At 59.1% G+C, this 18093-nt stretch overlaps 1 protein-coding gene across 2 annotated transcripts; it reads left to right on the forward strand.

Moving 5' to 3' along the window:
* The first annotated feature begins 1608 nt into the window (after window positions 1–1608).
* Window positions 1609–17992, forward strand: SLC7A10 (solute carrier family 7 member 10). Of its 2 annotated transcripts, XM_060650925.3 has the most exons (11): window positions 1609–1909; window positions 11743–11947; window positions 13917–14068; window positions 14282–14407; window positions 14479–14632; window positions 15378–15501; window positions 15582–15685; window positions 16028–16124; window positions 16341–16490; window positions 17190–17367; window positions 17608–17991. In XM_060650925.3, the coding sequence occupies exons 1-11, from the start codon at window positions 1627–1629 to the stop codon at window positions 17736–17738; spliced, it is 1704 nt and encodes a 567-aa protein (XP_060506908.3). In that variant the 5' UTR covers window positions 1609–1626; the 3' UTR covers window positions 17739–17991. The 2 variants fall into 2 exon arrangements, with proteins under 2 accessions (XP_060506908.3, XP_060506910.3); XM_060650927.3 differs by lacking the exon at window positions 16341–16490 and having other exon boundaries at window positions 17249–17367; window positions 17608–17992.
* Window positions 17993–18093: the final 101 nt, after the last annotated feature.

Here is an 18093-nt window from a genome sequence, read left to right on the forward strand (position 1 = left end):
CTCTCTCAGCAGACCCTAGTGTTGCAGAGGCAACTGGGTGGGGAGGGTCAGACCAGCAGGTCGACACCCTGGCTTCCCATCCTACTCCACTACATCCAGGAGTCCTCTGAACGCCTGTCCCGCCCCCTGCGCGAGGCTCCTTTAAGAAAGCCGGCTGCTGAACGCGTCTCTGGGGCGGGAGGCAGAGGGCGCCAAGAATGCGGGACTCCGACGACGGGAGCGCGAAGGCTGAAGCTTCGCCGGTGGCCTCCCCCTCCGCGTCCCCCCAGCACTCCACCCAGGGTCCTCCCGCTCCCTACTCCCAGATCCCCGCCCCCCCTCCCCCCCACTTCGAAGGTCGCTCCTCGGCGGCCAAACTCCCTGCACCGCCACGCTCGCACCTAGCTGCTCCGCCCGCAGCCCAGACCCCGGCCCCAGCCCCCGCCCCACCGCCGGGCCGCCGGGCGGCCGTCGGACTCGGGCGGGGCCCCCGCAAGCCGCGGGCGGGGGGGAAGGACGGGGCGCCCGGCGCGACCTCATCCACATGCAGGGGACGGCGCGGCGCGGCGGCCGCCAGGAAAGGACAAAAGCTGTTCCGCCGCCGGCCGCGCAGTGCCAGGCTCGCCCCGCCCGCCGCCCCGGTGGCCCCCGACGCGGCCCCCCTTCCGTCTGCCCCGCGGTCCGGGGCTGCACAGCCCTGACGGCTTCCGGGAGGAGGCAGCCTCTTTGGGGCCCTGCACGCCCGACCTCCTCCACGTCCTTAGGAGCCACAGCCCCCTTCTCCGTGTCTCCTGGCCAGTTGAGGTGGCCCCATCTCCTTGAGCGGGCCTGGACTGCGGGGGCCCTTCCTTCGCCAAAGCCCTGAGTTCTAGTCCCCCTAGCCTCCACTCTCACCTGTGACCAGCAATCTGCAGATGGAACTTGCCAGACACAGCCCAGAGCCCAGCCGGGCGGGGCGGGGGCGGGGAGGTGGGGAGGTTAGGGCAGAACCTCTTCCGGGATTCTCTCAAGGCTCTGGACGAGGGTTGGAGGCCAGACTTTTGATGGTGGGTGCTTAGGGTCTCCTGACCCTCCGAGGGCTTCCTGGACGCAGCCCCATCCCCCCTAGAGCTGTATCTCATACCCCACCATCACCACCCGGAGGCCAAGGAAGCATCAGAAAGGCTTTGCGTCTGGGCCCTGCCACTTGCTCTGTGATGCTTCTTACGCATCTCTGGGCCTCAACTTCCACCTGTAGAATGGACCCAACCTCCACCCTTCTCCCTGGAGGCGGGCACTCGGGGTCTGTGCCAGGATTCAAGGAGTATGGAAGCGCTGGCACACAGAGGGTCCCAGTAAACACACAGCTATTATTTTTGCCAACTTCCTCAGTCTCGTTGAGGGCAGGGACAGTCTTGCCTTTGAGCTCTGCTCCCCCACTCTCACCCCACGACTGGATGTAACTCCGGCAGTGGGAGGGCCTCTTCCTTCGTTCAACTGGAAAGTTCTTCCCAGGTCTGCTCCAAGTCCTCTCCTTCCTTCCCAGGCAGGGGGGTGGGGGCAGTTCCCTTTAAGGAAGGTGGGGGAGGGGGCTGCCGATCGGTCCTCCTTCCGCCCCTCCCTGGCCCCCGCAGCCGGGGGCCCAGGGCCCGGGCCCCGCGCCAGCGCATGCGCCCGCCTGTGGGCGCTGTCCGGGCTGCGAAGGCCGCGAGCGCACGGACAGACGGACGGACCGACGGACTGGCGGCCGGTCGGACACACTGGGCAGCGCGGGGAGCGGGGACGCGGCGGGACAGCGACATGGCCGGCCACACGCAGCAGCCGAGCGGGCGCGGGAACCCCGGTCCTGCACCCTCGCCCTCCCCCGGCCCGGGCCCGGGCCCCGGCGCCTCGGAGCGGGTGGCGCTCAAGAAGGAGATCGGGCTGGTGAGCGCCTGCACCATCATCATCGGTGAGCGGGGCCCCGGGCGGGCGGGTGCCTGGCGTGGCAGGGCCAAAGGCTTGGGGCGCACTGCCGCCCGAAACAAGGAGCACCCCGCTCCCGGCGCCCCTATGATCTGCGACCGTGGGACGCGTGAGGAGATGCCCAGAGCACCTGTGGTGTCACCCCTCACACGGTGGCAGTAAGACTTCTCGTTCCCACCTCTCCTGGAGCCCCAAATGTTTGCACCTGAGAGAGGTACAGGTCCCATCCACCCCTGGGAATCCCCCTCCTGCCTTTAATTTGCTGTGGTTTCGGCAAGGGGAATTGCCCTCAGTTTTCTCATCTATGAAATGGAGGTGACTGTAATCCTGCCTTGAGTGCAGGAGCCTTGTAAGTACGGGGACTGGATAGGTTGACCCAGGTTAAGGCCCCAAGTTCTGGGCTGTGGCTCAAGCTGAGCCCCTACTGTGTTTGGGACCCAGGTGCCATACAGTGTGGGTGATTTATTCAAAAGCAGGATGCCCTGTGTGTAGACTGGACAGGTAGAGCCAGCCCAGTGGGGAAATAGGTTCAGAGTATGTAATTATTGCAGAGTTTGGTGGCAGGACCCTGGGGAGAGTCAGTGACTGGGAAGGCCAGTGATGGGGTGGGCATACCAAGCCTGCAGAAAAGCCACCTGCTTCCTGGGCAGGGATCCCAACAGGCACTCACATCCTCTGGGCTCATCTTTCCCACCTGAGAATGGGTCCGTGTGTCTTGCCCCCATATGGGGACTTCTGGATCAGCAGAGGGCTCAGGGGACAAGGCCCAAGTCATGAACACTGACTCCTCAGGAACTAGGTAACCTAGACCTGTGCCCGTATCCACACCAAGTGCCTCAGAGACCCTCCTGGGAGTAGTCTGTTCCATCCCCTGTGTTCCAAGAGACAGAGTGGGGGGATGAATGACGGGGGTCTTGACTGCTCTCATCCTGCCTGCCAGATCTCCCCCTCGCCAGCCAGGGAGGCCTTGTGTACCCCCCTGCCCACCACCCATCCTCAGACCCCTGAAGATGAAGAAAGTTGGAGGCTCAGAAGGGCAGACTGGAGTCTTCACCTCCTCTTCTGCTGCCCCCACACTGGGAGCTCCTGAACTGGGGCTGGGATCTGGTTCGTGGCCATCCCCACGCTCACGCAGAAGGTTGCCCCAGAACGCAACCCCTGTCCAGGTAGCTCCCCCATCTCACCCCCTTCGCCCTGGAATGGAATCTTCCAGGAGCCACTCCTGTGACCTCGTTGCCCTAAGACGTCCCTGCCTGTCTGCTGCTGGGAGGAAGTGTTGGTCCCAAGGATTTGGCCGGGATACTGGTTAGAGTCTTGCCTGGCCCACACATGATGGAGTCAAGAGGCTGGCTGTGTCTGGAGCCAGCTACGGTGCCAGGAAGGTGCAGGGCACGACACGGCTCTTCCTGGGCTACCTCAGCTAAGCAGGCATCCTTGAGCTGTATTCCTACTCTGCCTCCTCCCGCACCCTATCTGCTTCAGGGCAGGTGGAGGCCACTGGCTCCTCTCTCCTCGAAAGAGGACCCTGGCGGTGGCGGTGGGACCAGAGGAGGCCTCCTCCACCGTCACATGTCTTCTGCAGGACGGACCCCGTAAGAATAGCCCCGTGCATCCCAGCTCTGCCCTTGTGGTGCCCACCCCCCCCCCCACCCCGCCCCGTTTCAGTCCATTCCCACTGTTCCAGGTCCACTGCCCCCTTGGTCTCCAGGCCTTGAAGACTGAGCTGGGGTAAGAGGTGACTTGGCCAAGGGTGGCCGACTCGGGAGGAGAACCCAGAAGACCTGACCCCCACCTGCGACACTCATTGGTGGTCCAACGACCCTGCCTGGGGAGCTGTGAAGGGTCCCAGAAGGCAGGAGACGGACGAGGAGAGAATGGATGTGAACCAGAAGGGGACGGGACATGAGGGAGGAGGCCTCTGTGGCTGAGTCAGGGTCTGCACTGCTCTTCCCACTTGATGCCCTGGGGACCCCACCCTCTCCCCCTCCCCATGCTGTTCTGTGGAGTCTATCTATCTCACACATCTGATCCCACCTTCCTGCCCTGGGCCACCTGGTCAAAGTGAAAAATGTCTCCAGAGTGTCATATTTTATTATTTTTTTTTTTAATTTTTTTTTAACATTTATTTATTTTTGAGACAGAGAGAGACAGAGCATGAATGGGGGAGGGGCAGAGAGAGAGGGAGACACAGAATCAGAAGCAGGCTCCAGACTCTGAGCCATCAGCCCAGAGCCCGACGCGGGGCTCGAACTCACAGACCGTGAGATCGTGACCTGAGCCGAAGTTGGACGCTTAACCGACTGAGCCACCCAGGCGCCCCCAGAGTGTCATATTTTAGCTTTAAAAGTCTTGAGTCCTTTATATTCTACTCCACAGTCTTTCTTGTTACCAGATCCTGCACTTGTTATCTCGAAGACTTCAAATAGCCCCTTCCAGAAGATCCTATAATTCTCGTTCCTTGTACCCTCTGCCCTGTCCTAGGCTGAGGAGTGGGAGCTTTCGGGAATGGAATGATATGGAAGGGCTCTGGGCTGGAGTCAGACTCTGCCTGAAGTGTGTTTAGAACAGCACCTCCTGGCCCCAGCAAGCACACCTGGAGGGGAACAGGCCAGCCTGGGGGAAAGTGAGCCAGTGGAGCAGGGGCTATGTAAGACACCACCATGTCTAATGCCTAGCCTGAAGAACACCCCTTACTACATCATGAAATCGTGTTCCCCCTTTATCTCACTTGATTCTCATGCCCACCTTGCAAGATGAAAGTGTTTACACCCATTCTACAGATGTAGAAACTGGGGTTGGAAGTTAAATGACACTTCTGCAGGCAGTAGACTTGGGACTTGGAACCAGATTTGGACCCAATCTTCTAATCCAGTGCCCTTCTTCATACTGTTCTGGTGCTGGGCAAAACTGGAGCCAGACTCAGAGCCCTTGATGGAAGAAGGTTGGGATTTACCGAAGATTTACCCGAGTGCCCCACTTTATGATGGATGGATGGATGGATGGATGGGTGGATGGATGAACAAATGGACAAAGGAATCTCCCGGGACTCCCCACTCCCACCCAGGACTGTATGTACAAAATCTCTTGTCCTGACTCAAGAACCTTGGCCAGCTGCCTCTCCCGATCCACACCCAAGGAATGGGCATGCCCAGGTCCAGCAGAGTGGGAATCACTTTGGGTGTGCTCACCAGGCTTTTTTGTCCTCCACTCTCTCCCTTGGATTCGGGTATCCAGCCCATGCTCATGTTTGTGTGTCAGGCTCAGGAGTGTTCAGGGACTCAGAGGCCTGCTTCAGTGAACCCCATCTCCTGCTCATCCAACCATGACCAGGCCCCTTTCTGTTGTCCCCAGGGCTGGTGGTGGCTGGTATGCTCAGAGGATGGCCCTCTGCAAAAGCCCAGCACCTCCTCATAGGGACCCTGAAGAGACATAAAGCCACACAAGAGCTTGTCTGTGTCTCACACCCCTGATTTACAGATGAGGAAACAGACTGAGGCTGCAACCAGCCCAGATCAGATGCCCTTGGTGCTCGGGACACCATTGGGGGTCAAGTCAGCTCAAGCTACAATGGGGGGTGGGGGGCTGCCAGCACTGGACACACTCATTCATCTAGGTACAGAACAATGCCAGACACTGTTCTGGGTGCTGGAGATACAACAGGGAATAGGACAGACAAAAGCCCTGTCCTCTTGGAGCTGACATTCGAGCATGGGAGAGAAAGAGCAAATGATAAACAAACTGAATGTTCGGCCAATGGGATAATGATAAGTGCTAAGGTGACAAAATTAAGACAGGGGGTGGGGAAGATTGTAGGTAGGAGATGAGTCAGGAGTGGGAGGGGCCCAATTTGTGTGGGCCTTCCTGGCTACAGTGAGAACTTTGCCTTTTTCTCTTTATGAGACAGAAGAGGGCTTTGAGCAGACGAGGGATGGGATAAGACAGGATGGGATGAGATGACATGGGGTGGGATGGGATAGGATGGATGGAGTAGGATATGGGATGGGAAAGGATGGAATGGGATGAGATGGATGGGATGGGATGGATGGGGTAAGATATGGGAGGAGATGTGATAGGATATGGGATGGGATTGGATGGATGGGAGGGGATGGGGTGGATGGAATGGGATGGATTAGATGGGGTGGGATGGATGGGATGGGATGGGAGGTATGGGGTAGGATATGGGAGAGGATGGGAAGAGATGGGATGGATGGGATAGGATATGGGGTGGGATAGGATGGGTGGGATGGGATGGAATGGGATGGAATGAGATGGGGCTCACTATGGAGAAGCTGTGGGCAGCAGGGGTAGAAGCAGGAAACCTGGTCAGGAGGGTACTGAGTCACTTGGGTAAGAGATAGTGGTGGCTCAGAGCAGGGTGGTGGCAATGAGGTGCTGAGTGGAGGTTCAGTTCTGGATGTGTTTGGAAGGTGGAACCAAAGGATTTGGGATGAACTAGATATGAGGTGTGGGAGAAGGAGAAGAGTCAAGGGTGACATCAGGTTCGGGCCTGAGCCTTTGGGAGCCAGGTTTGTGATGTACTGATCTGGAAAGACTGTGAGGGAAGTAGGTTCTTGAGGGAAAGGGGTTGGAAGTCCAGAATCTCATTTTGACCGTGGGAAATTTGAGATGCCTATTTGTAGAGTAATTAGTTGGATATGTGGGTTTAGTTTAGGGAAGAGGTCCATGGTAGGCATATAAATGTGGGAGTTGCCAACAGAAGCTAGGGGACTGGATGAGGTCTCCAAGGGAGGGAGTGTGGAAGGAAAGGGGCCAAGGCCCCGGGGCTGAGCCACAGGCACTCAAAATCTGGAAGTCAGGAAAGAGAAGGACCAGCAGAGGAGTCCAGAAGGAGCAGCCAGCAAGGTGGGAGGAGGGCCGGGAGGCTGAGGCTGGAGGAAGGGGTTAACTTGCCAGATGCCACTGATGAGGCAGGTAAGATGCGGTTTGCGGGTTCATGACTGGATCCAGCGTTGTGGAGCTCATCGGTGACCTTGACTCAGCCTGGAGATGGGGCACAGGCGAGGCTTCTTAGGTGGGGTTGGGCTGGGCTGAGCCAGGCAGAGAGAGCTCCACACTTCTGCTCATCCCTCTCTTAAAAGGAAAGTGGGTTAGGCCGGAAGTACACGCCAGTCATTTGGCAATTCCAGACATGTCCTGGAGGCATCCCCACTCACCTCCCTGGAGTTCTGCCAAGAACCTCATTGGGCACTTCTGTCTCCTCAGAGGGATGCCTGACACATGCTCATTAAGGACATTCATGTGTTTGGAGTCACGGGCTTCACCCAGGGGGACAGCAGGGTCCCTAAAGCAGAGCTCTGGCTACGGACTCCAGCATACAGAGGTCCCATGGGGATCAGGTCTCCAAAAGCCAGATTGGGTGGCCCGGGGTATCTTCAAGGTTGATGACAGTAGTGAGATCCATAAGCACTTCCTGGGGCCTCTGATGTGCGAAGCAGCGTGGGGGCATCCCTGCATCGCTGCCTTTTCTTCCCACTTTGTAGCCAAGAAGGGTTGGAGAGGTGATGTATCTTGTCCACAGCCCCCCACCAAGAGGGATCTGGGATTCGAACCCAGATCTGGGGATTCTCAATTAGTGCCTCTGCCTGTGGCCTCAGGGACCTACTGAAGGGAATTTGGAACTCTTTCCCAGAGGCCTCATGGGTCATATCCTAACGGGGAGGTGCTGAGACTCGTTGCCCAGAGCAAGGGAAGGAGGTCTGGCCTATGGCCAGCCCCTGATCAGGCCCAGGAGCCCCAGAGCTGTTCTCTGTCAGGCCAGCAGGCCAGTGTGACAGGAAGAACCCCCATTGTCAGCCTGCTTGCTAAAAGAGGCACAGAAAGGCAAGGCGTATGTAAGATGACCTAGGCCCTGTGGGTTCTTTGTCCTTTTGAGGGGCTGAGGCTTCTCATCACAGACCCTACCCTCTGGGGACTCAGGACCCATGCAGGGTAGCCAAAAATCACTTCCTGGCCATCCTCCATGTACCATGGGAGTAGAGCAGGATCCAGGTTATAGGGGCCAAAGTGGAAGGTCAGGGAGGGCTTCCTGCAGCTTCTGGGAAACTAGCGAGCTGAGGAGACACCTGACACAGTGAGGGACATGGGCCCCCGAGCAGACTGTGTTTCCTTAGGCCTTTGCAAATGTGCGGGATGTGTCCACCCTGCCCAGCAACACCTCTGCCAAAGTCTGGGTTGAGCCAGCCCTCTGCTGCCCACTAGCTCAGTGGCCTGACCTGGTGAAAGGGGAAACTGAGGCCCAGAAGGGCAGCACTGGCCTGAGGTCACACAGCTGACTGCTGAAAGTGTTTCTAGGGATGAGGGGTGGTGCCAGCAGCCTGGCCTGATGGGACCTCCCTGTCCCCCTCCCCAAATCAGACTCTGCACCTTCCACCCACACGCACCGAGGGCAGTTGGCTCTTTCCACCAACATGACCTCCACCGTCCACCCTTGCGACCTCCACGGTCGGCCACTGCCTCCCAAAAATAGGTCAGCGCGCACCGCAACAGCCAGAAGAACAATGGCCCTTTCTTCGTTCCTCCACGGAGCCGAGTAAGCCCCATCAGGCCAAACATCTTAATGTGATAAAAGCCACCCGGTGTGGGCTGAAGGAAGAGGGGCGGGAGGAGACTGAAGGGGGGCTTCCTGGTGGGGGACTCACATCCTCACCCACCTGTGCTGGCGCTGTGGCCCTGCGAGGACCCACTGGGTGGGTGGGAATGTGGAGACCCTGGAACCTGCATTTCTCCAGCCCACTGTCAGCAGACATCTGACCAGGCGCATGGTAGTCTCTCCCTGCCCAGCCCATGCTCCCCGCTTCCTGCCCCTCCGCCTCTTTCTCCAGAGCAGGCTTCCCCAAGGTCTGGCCTTGTCCACTACTGTGTCCTGAGTCCAGCAAAGCTGATCCTGCTGGGCCTGAACACGAGGGCTGAGAAGGGAGGCCTGAACCCACCACCACTGGGAGGGCTGGGCAGGCACCCCTGCCATATCCCTCACAGCTCTGTGGTCCCTTCGCCACGCCTCCTGGAATCATTCAGATGCTGGAGGCCCCACCCCTGCCCCCGGCGTCCTCCTCCTTGCCCTCTACCGCCCACCCAAGCCCACAGCCCCTGTGGATCCTTGCAGAGCCCCACCCAGCCCATGTGGTGCCCAGAGCAGCCAGTGGACTTCAGTGGGTTTTCTGCCACCTTCCAGCACAAACCCGGGGGAAGGTACTAGAGGTTGTCCAGGCCCACAGGGAGAAGCCCGCAAAGACCTCAGAGGCACCAGCTGACACACGTGTTCCGCTGAGCCATGTGGGGAGAAGTCCTGCACTGTAGGCTGAGGCCATGTGTCCAAACAAAATGATCCCCTGGCCCATCCCCCAGGGCCAGCATTGGAGTCTCCCACTCCTGAGCACAGGCTAGTGATGTGTCCCTTTTCAGACCCCAGCTTTAGAGGACAAGATGCCAGGTGTAGCTTCCCAAGGGCTATGCCCATGAGGCCCTACTGTGCTGAACTGTATAGAGCGCTGGGGTCCCCATGGGCTGGGTTGCTCGGGTCCCTGGATGTCCCCAGCCTGAATGCACCCAGCTCCTTCCAAGGCCACCCAGCCCCCGCTGGCTTCCAACCTCACTGGCTTTTGGCAAATCCCACTCCACCAGGTCCTGAGAACAGAGGCCCTGCTGCCGGATAGAGCGAACTCAAAGACCCTTTAGAAAGCTGACCCAGGCCCCAGGCCCCCCGGGTAGATAAGGGAGGCGGCTCCTCTCCCCCTGGAAGCTGGCTGAGGGCACAGCTTACCTCTGGGGGCTGGGGGACAGGAATTCTTTCGTCCTTATCTGGATGTATTTAGGGCTCCTGGGATGTGACTGGAAAACCAAGTGGGGCACCGTGGCCGTCCAGACTGGAAATCTGTGTCGGCCGGGGGCGGGGTGGGGGGTAGCACCGTGGACAAGGAATGCATGCAGATTGGTGGCCACAGCTGTGTCCTTGGCCAGACCCGCCTGTGGGCCTGGCAGGTGGAACAGGCAGGCTCTGCCCTGATGGGTGTGCACTGTCCCACAGGACCTGGCAGGTGGGGGTGATCCTGTTGAGGGGCTGAGCCCCAGCTCCTAGCAGGGTTGCTTTTTTATTCTTGTGGCCTGCGCATTCTGGGATTATTTCCTCTTGGGCAGGCCCTTGTGCAAATCACCAGTGATGTGACCTAATTTATTTGCACAGATGGTGAGACCCAGGTCACCCAGAACATTGCCCTTTTTGCCCTAACTGCCAGGGAGCTCACAGCTCAGTGGGTATTCAGAGCCTTGTTCATCCTGAGAATCTGCTCTGCAGACCACAGCTTGGCCCTCTGAGCATTTTGACTGAGCGTTCCCAGACACCATGAATCAACAGAGCACCCCCTGACACCCACCACACTCCGCAAGACTCAGAGTCATCCCCAAGGGCAGGGAGGGCTTCCATGACCAAGGCAGATTCCACTGGCCTCTGAGCCTCAGAGGCTGGCCACTCCCCTCCTCTTCCAGGAGAGTCGAGTAGAGAAAGCTGCCCCACTTCACAAATGAGAAAATCAGTCTTTCATGCCAAGGTATTGGTGCCACTTTGGACATCAGGCCTTTCACTCATCCATTAGTTTACTCAACAGCTGTGTATTGAGCACTTACTACACACCGGGAGTTGGAGGTGAACCCAAGCAGGTATGGCTGCAGAGAGTACACAGAACCACGCCAAAAATGCTAGGTACATCTGGATACAGCTGTAAGTGAGAAGAGGGCTTCCTAGATTCCTTGCCAAATCCTCACGATAACCTCTTGTATAGATGGGTCTGGAAAGGTGACCTGAGCGCCAGCTGGGCTTTCCCCTGGGATTAGAGCAGCGACTCCTCTTTGCAACCAGTAGGCTGTCTCAAGGGAGAGGCGGTCTGTGTCCAGACCCCAGGCTGGCCGGGTCTCTGCCAGCCTGCCCTTGCCCACCCGATTCCTTCAGCGATGGCTGCTGACCAACCCCCGGTCCTGAAAGTGCACCAGTTCTTCCCCGTCACCCCACCGGCCCTTGCCCAGGACCTGACACATTTTAACAGTGCCGGGAAACAAGGTCTCTTCAGAGTCTTTGTCCGCAGTCTGGGTCTTAGGTCAGGGACGAGCCCAGGAAGCAGGTTCCCTTTTAAGGAAAGGGGAGAGAGAAGATAAAGAAAGAAAGTACGGGACAAGGTCTGGGGAAGGACAGGACTGTGACATGGGAGGAGGACCCCAAACTGGCATGGTCAAGGAGGGCTTCGTGGAGGTGGTGCCACTCCCTGAGCTACTCCATGAGTTTGGACTTTGGCCAATGGGAAAGTAGCAGGACAGTGTCATGGTCAAGGTCTTGCTTTAGGAGGCCAGCTCCAGCCAGCAGGTTGGAAGGAGAGCAGGTGGCTGGAGGCTGACAAGTCTGGAGGCTTCGGCCAGGGCCAAGGGGCTGAGCCTGGGCCCTGTGAGGATGCACAGGAAGGCTGCCAGCCTGCCACCGCTCGGGTGATGGAACTTCCTCGCCTGTGCTTCCCCGCCTGGTGGGAGTAAATGGGGTGGGGGTGGGGGTGCAGAGGAACTCAGAACAGGACTCATCTCCTGAATTGCAAGGACAAGGCCAGGGCCTGGAGAAGGGGGGATAATGAGCCCAGAGTGGGGATTGCAAGGTCTGAGGTGCCCAGTGGCATCCATTTGCCTCCAGGCTCACCTTCCCCCTCCTCCTTCTCCAGGGAGCAGCCCAGGCTCCCTTCCTCACTGTAGCATCTGGAAGCCTGAGGAGAAGGCTGGGCTAAGGGGACCCCAGACCTGATGCCTCCCCATCTCTCCCGACCCCAGGGAACATCATCGGCTCGGGCATTTTCATCTCCCCCAAGGGGGTCCTGGAGCACTCGGGCTCTGTGGGTCTGGCCCTCTTCGTCTGGGTCCTGGGTGGAGGCGTCACTGCCCTGGGTTCCCTCTGTTACGCGGAGCTGGGAGTCGCCATCCCCAAGTCTGGCGGGGACTATGCCTATGTCACCGAGATCTTCGGGGGCCTGGCTGGGTGAGTCTGGGGCACCCGTGGGGTCAGTGGGGGAGGGCATGACAATCCGGAATGGATGGCCAGTGGGGCCCTGGACTTTGGTTTCCTTTTTTTCTCACATCTCCGGGAGATCATGGGGTGGATGGAGGGAAGGAGGTGGGGGTGTTGGGGAGCCTTCCAAGGCCAGGGTGGGCAGGACACTCCGGCTGGCCCCCTGACCTCTCTGTGCTTCCTTTCAAATATTTCCTTAAGCCTAATCTGCACCTGGGTGAGGCTAGCAATAAGGCAAGGACAGCCTAGATTTTAGTAAACCCATATGTGTGTGGTGGGGGACAGGGGGCATGATAACTCCTATCAATGCCCTGCAAGAGCTCTCCTTTGAGGAGCTCCCCAGCATTCCTTTATGCACCAGTAAGCATTAGCTGAGCACCTACTATGTGCTGAGGACCAGGGAGAAAAAGATCCATTCCTGCCCTCAACTTGTTCACAGTGCAGAAGGGAAAGAGCCCCTCTACACTTGATGAGGACCTAGATCCTTGCTTTGAGGGTGTGCTTGGGGGGCCCGGCAGCTAAGGGAATGGGTGGCACCACCTCAGAAGGTTTCCAGGGAAAACACATTTGCACCAAGGCTTGGAGGGTGTGCTCGACTATCTGGTGTGGCCAGAGGCAGGTCAGATCCATGGTAGGTGTGGGGGCTTGGAGGCGCTGGGGGAGCCTGGGGGCGAGGTGGGGGGGTCAAAGCTATTGTAGTTGTCCAGCTGAACCATGCCGAGGGCCTGAATAAAGGCATAGGAAGATCCCAGAACCTTGTAGGAGCCTAAATGCGGAAGACGCGGTGGCCAGTGTGGCATGAGGGAGAGGTGGGTACAGCGGAGGTGACAGCCGCTTTCCCACTGGTGGGCTCCATTGGCAGCAGTTCCCGGGAGGGGGAGGTTGGGGGACGGCTGCCATGCTGGTGGGGTCTGCGGCATATCCGGGGAGATGATGTAGTCAGGCCTTGCGGGGCAGTTGTCCGGATCCCAGAGGAAAAGTCTAGGCTAAAGTGTGCAAAATTTGGTCCTGAGGGATGTGGTCCAGAGCCTTTAATGGGGTAGTGGCAGACGGGGCCCTGGCAGGGCGTGCACACCCCTGTGGGTGTGCCCATGAGTTCTCTGCTCTGGGGAGAGGGTTCTTGGAGGCAACTGCGACCTGAGAAAGCAGAAGAAGGTGGGCGGGAGAGGAGGACCCAAGACCCCGCCCCAGGGGCACCTAGCTTCTAGGGTTGCAGACGCCACAGAGTAAAGGTGAGGACCAAGACGAATCTACAGAGCATGGTGGTCCAGAGGTCAGTGGTGTCCCTGGATGAGGCAGTCCCCACCCTCAAGGTCCAGGAGCATCCCCAGAGACAGGCCCTCCCCTGAGTGCAGGCAGGACACCCCCCCCCCCCCCCCGGAATAGGTTGGGCCTTATAGCCTGAGCAGAATCCCTGCTCCCATGTGGGCACCCTGCGGTGCTGAGATTCGGGCAGAAGGGACATAAATCGTTCCCAACCCCCAGCCACAGCTCCTCGGAAGGTCCGGTCCCTCAGGGGTCACAGCTCAGAGCCAGCTACCTGCAGCCATAGGCTCTGCTGAGAGCTCCAGCTGGAGCCGTAACTAAAGGTTCCAGAACAGCTCCGGCTCAGGAAAACAGCCTGTGACCAGAGGCTAGATGGCCATTAGAAAGGTGGTCGGTTCCCAAGTCCTTTTGGACACCTGCCCAAGGGCAGCCCATAGCTGTTTAACTGTGCTGAATGCTGTCTCTGTTGAAGCAGTCCATTGATAGAGTGGAGACCCCAGCGGGGCCAGCCCTGCCTTCCTGGACCGAAGCCGGCATTGAGTGCCCGTGCCAGCCTTGGGTGCCACGGCCCAGGGCGCAGCCCTGCTCCCACACCTGTACCTGCTTGGCCAAGGTGGCGGGGAGGGGGTGTGGTGCGGGATGCCTGTGCCAGGCAGGCCCTCACTCATTCCAGCTTCCTGCTGCTCTGGAGTGCGGTCCTCATCATGTACCCAACCAGCCTGGCTGTCATCTCCATGACCTTCTCTAACTACGTGCTGCAGCCCGTGTTCCCCAACTGCATCCCCCCAGCTGCTGCCTCCCGCGCACTCTCTATGGCCTGCCTGAGTGAGCGCCCACCTTGGGGCCGCACCATGCCCCCTGCCCCTGTGTGGGAGGACTGCGGGGGCGTGGGGGGGGTGCCTCCAGCCTCCAGCCCCCTGTGAGCTCAGCCTCAGGGGGTGGGCTTCTGGCACCCCAGCTGCCACAGGGGATGCCGCCCTCCTACAGCCTGGGCTGGACTCGGCTGAGGCCCACCCACCCACTCTCCTTTCCTCTCAGTGCTCCTGACATGGGTGAACAGCTCCAGCGTGCGCTGGGCCACACGCATCCAGGACATCTTCACCGGTGGGAAGCTGCTGGCCCTGTCCCTCATCATTGGCGTGGGCTTCGTCCAGATCTTCCAAGGTAGGGCCTGGGTGGGGCCGTGCACCAGGGTGGGGAGAGGACACTGACCCTTGACCTGTGGACCCCCCCAGGACACTTTGAGGAGCTGACACCCAGCAATGCCTTTGACTTCTGGATGACACCCTCCGTGGGTCACCTGGCCCTGGCCTTCCTCCAGGGCTCCTTTGCCTTCAGTGGCTGGAACTTCCTCAACTACGTCACTGAGGAGCTGGTTGACCCTCGAAAGTGAGTAGGACACCCAGCCGGGCCCTGGGAAGGGGAGGGGTGCGGCGATGGGAGAGACAGCCTCTCTGCACGGACCTGCTGCCACCTATGGCTCAGTCTGGTCACCTGCCTGACCATGGTGCTGCCCCACGGGGATGGCTCTGGAAAGACAGCCGGGACACTGTTCCAGCCTGGCCCTGCTCTGCATGGCTGTGGGTGAGTCACGGCCCCTTGCAGGGCCTCAGAAACACTGAGTATCACTGTCCCACTGAAAATGGATCCAGCTATTTGCATTTGCCCAAAACTTACACATGCGCACATAACACGGTCCCTACTGATAAAGCCCACGGCTCATCCGATACTCACCCAGGGTCACAACAGAGAGGAGTTTGCGCTGGGGCGGGGGCTGGGGCTGATAGGGAGTCCCAGGAGACCCCAGGTCTAGGGACCGGGCCTCAGGGGGATTTGGGGATCTTCAAGGCTGATTTTGGCTGTATTCACTTTTCTCTTTATGTCCTGACATTAGACCTGCCCCTCAAGGTTTGATGTGGCCCTTCCCCCATCTGCCCTTCCTCCCATCAGCCCGTGGCCCAGCTGGGGCTGGGGGGTGGCAGGGAGACAGCAGTGCTGCCCCTTATCTGTCCCAAGTCCACCAGCAGACCCAGGAGATGGAGACTCAAAGCTCCTCCCTCGCTGGGGTCCCTGGGCCCCATCTTCCAGCCCCCACCCCAGGGCTGATGCTGACACACTTCTCCACTGCCCCCAGGAACCTACCTCGTGCCATTGTCATCTCCATCCCGCTGGTGACCTTTGTGTACACCTTCACCAATGTTGCCTACTTCACCGCCATGTCCCCCCAGGAGCTGCTGGCCTCGAACGCAGTGGCCGTGGTGAGTGGGGTCCCACTGGTACCCGGCTCCTGCCCGTCCCGCCATGCCTCACGCACCACCTCTTTTCTGTGTCCACTCAGACCTTCGGGGAGAAGCTGCTGGGCTACTTTTCTTGGGTCATGCCCGTCTCCGTGGCACTTTCTACTTTTGGAGGGATCAATGGCTACCTGTTCACCTCCTCCAGGTGACTGGACTGGGTGGGAGGGGTCAAGGTGAGGCAAGGCAGGTCCCCCTGGTGTGTGTGATCAGTACTGGGGGCCAGAGGAAGTCAAATCCTGCCAGGTGGGTCCCACCTGAAGCTGGGACAGTGAACCCCCCAGTAACAGATGTGATCCCAACTCAGCTACAGCAAGCGAAAGGGAGGTGGGCTAGACAGGGAAGAACTGGCCAGTGGGGCTGCCGGGACCCAGAGCAGGGGTCAGAGGTGACAGCTCAAGAGGGACCTCAGGTGTGGAGCTGAGGTCTGGGATCTGGTTGGTAGGGGGCCCAAGGCTGGGCTCACGGCCCCCACCAATCTCTGTCCCAGACTGTGCTTCTCTGGGGCCCGAGAGGGGCACCTGCCCAGCCTGCTGGCCATGATCCATGTCAGACACTGCACACCCATCCCTGCCCTCCTTGTCTGTGTAAGTTGTGGGACCAAGGCTGGCAGGGAGGGGAGCCGGGGCCACCCAGCAGTGTGGTAATGGCAGGGATTCCCACTGGCCCTGGGGGGCCGCCCACGGAGGGAGTGGGGAGGGCCTGGGCTCACCAACGTCCTGGCCTGAGCCGGCAGGCCCAGGACAGCCCACAGGGCTGACGGAGGCAGGTGGGAGGCCACCCTCAGCCCGGTCCTCTCCCAGTGCGGGGCCACAGCGGTCATCATGCTTGTGGGAGACACGTACACGCTCATCAACTACGTGTCCTTCATCAACTACCTCTGCTACGGTGTCACCATCCTGGGCCTTCTCGTTTTGCGCTGGAGGCGGCCAGCGCTCCACAGGCCCATCAAGGTGAGGCCTGGGGGAGGATGGGCTGGCCGGCACTGTCAGAGCCGCCCCTTCACTCATTGGGCATGGGGGTGTGGGGTGGGGGTCAGGGTGGGGATGGGAGTGATGATAGCATTAGGTATTCCGGCTTTGGCCACATGCTGCACCCTGCTCAGGGCTTTAAGTATGCTGATGTATTCAGCCTTCATCACAGCCCCACAAGGTGGGTGCTTTGAATACTCCCAGTTTACAGACAGGAAAATGAGGCTAAGACACAGAATTCCATGAGCACACACAAAGACAGAAGAGCCTTAATCAAGCTAAATGCAAATATTCTGTTTGCATATAAATCCTGGAGCTGGAGAAGTGCTCAGTGCCTAAAAAACATGAAACACCGAGAGAGAGAGAGAGAGAGAGAGAGAGAGAGAGAGAGAGAGAGAGACTTTCAGCCAAATGCAAGCAGCCAGCAACACATAGTTACTGCATGGAACTCAGAGCCACCGAAACTTTGACAAACCCTCAACCATTTGGCAAAACGGCCATCCCATGAGTTTGTTTCTAGCATGTTTGGCTGCTGCCAGAGCAGGAGACCCTCAAGCCTCAGCTCCCAGAAAAGGGCGGCACCTCGGGATCCCCCTCCCCCCACCCCTGCCGGGGTGGGGGGGCAGGAGGGCCCAGGGAAGGTCCTGCGCCTCCGTTAGCAGTCCCGTCGCTCTCCCCCAGGTGAACCTCCTGGTCCCCATCGCGTACTTGGTTTTCTGGGCATTCCTGCTGGTCTTCAGCTTCATCTCGGAGCCCGTGGTGTGTGGAGTCGGCGTCATCATCATCCTCACGGGGGTGCCTGTTTTCTTCCTGGGAGTGTTCTGGAGAAGCAAACCAAAGTGTGTGCACAGACTCACAGGTGAGCCGGGCAGCCTCCCCAAGGTGGCGGGGCCGGATATGTGACCTGTTAGGGACTCGCCCTGGAGCAGGACCTCCCGGCAGTTGCAGTGACAACAGGGGGTCCAACCGCCACCCGACATCTCCCCAAGATGTGGCCCCAGGGTCCAGGATCCACCCAAAGGGAGCGGCTCCCTGAGGACCCCTGCCCCACAGGGTCGGATCCCAAGGTCTATCTGTTTGTTTGTCTCTCTGTCCTCAGAATCCATGACACGCTGGGGCCAGGAGCTGTGCTTTGTGGTCTACCCCCAGGGAGCCCCTGAGGAAGAGGAAAATGGCCCGTGCCAGCCCTCCCCACTGCCCACCAGGGACAAGCCCTTGAAAACGCAATGAGACATTTGCGGAGCCTGAAGCAGCTGTTTCTGTTTACATGTTGTTTATTGAGGAGGTGTTTTTGCAAAATAAGTTGGGTTTTTTTTGTTTTTTGTTTTTTTGTTTTGTCCTGAAAAAAAAGAGAGAGAGAGAGAGAGAGAGAGAGAGATCAGACTCCTTTGAGTCCTGTGCTGAGAGAGCCCTGGAGATATTGGCTGGGCTCCCTGTCAGTGCTGCCCTGCTCACTTTCCTGGAAATGTCTATGAATAAAACAGGGCTGGTGGGCGGTGTGCTTGTCTTAGGTGAGTCCCTGGTGGGCATGACCCAGTGGGGCTTGTGTGGTGCTGGCTGAGGAAGGTGCCCCAGCAGGCTCTGG

This window comes from Panthera onca, chromosome E2 (assembly GCF_046562875.1).
Source record: "Panthera onca isolate mPanOnc1 chromosome E2, mPanOnc1 haplotype 2, whole genome shotgun sequence".
NCBI lineage: Eukaryota > Metazoa > Chordata > Mammalia > Carnivora > Felidae > Panthera > Panthera onca.

Coding starts and splice junctions, on each gene's coding strand:
- SLC7A10 (XM_060650925.3), top strand. CDS start 1,627: ATGCGCCCGCCTGTGGGCGCTGTCCGGGCTGCGAAGGCCGCGAGCGCA. Junction 14,633..15,377: donor GAGCTGGTTGACCCTCGAAA/GTGAGTAGGACA, acceptor CACTGCCCCCAG/GAACCTACCTCGTGCCATTG. Junction 16,125..16,340: donor TCCCTGCCCTCCTTGTCTGT/GTAAGTTGTGGG, acceptor GTCCTCTCCCAG/TGCGGGGCCACAGCGGTCAT.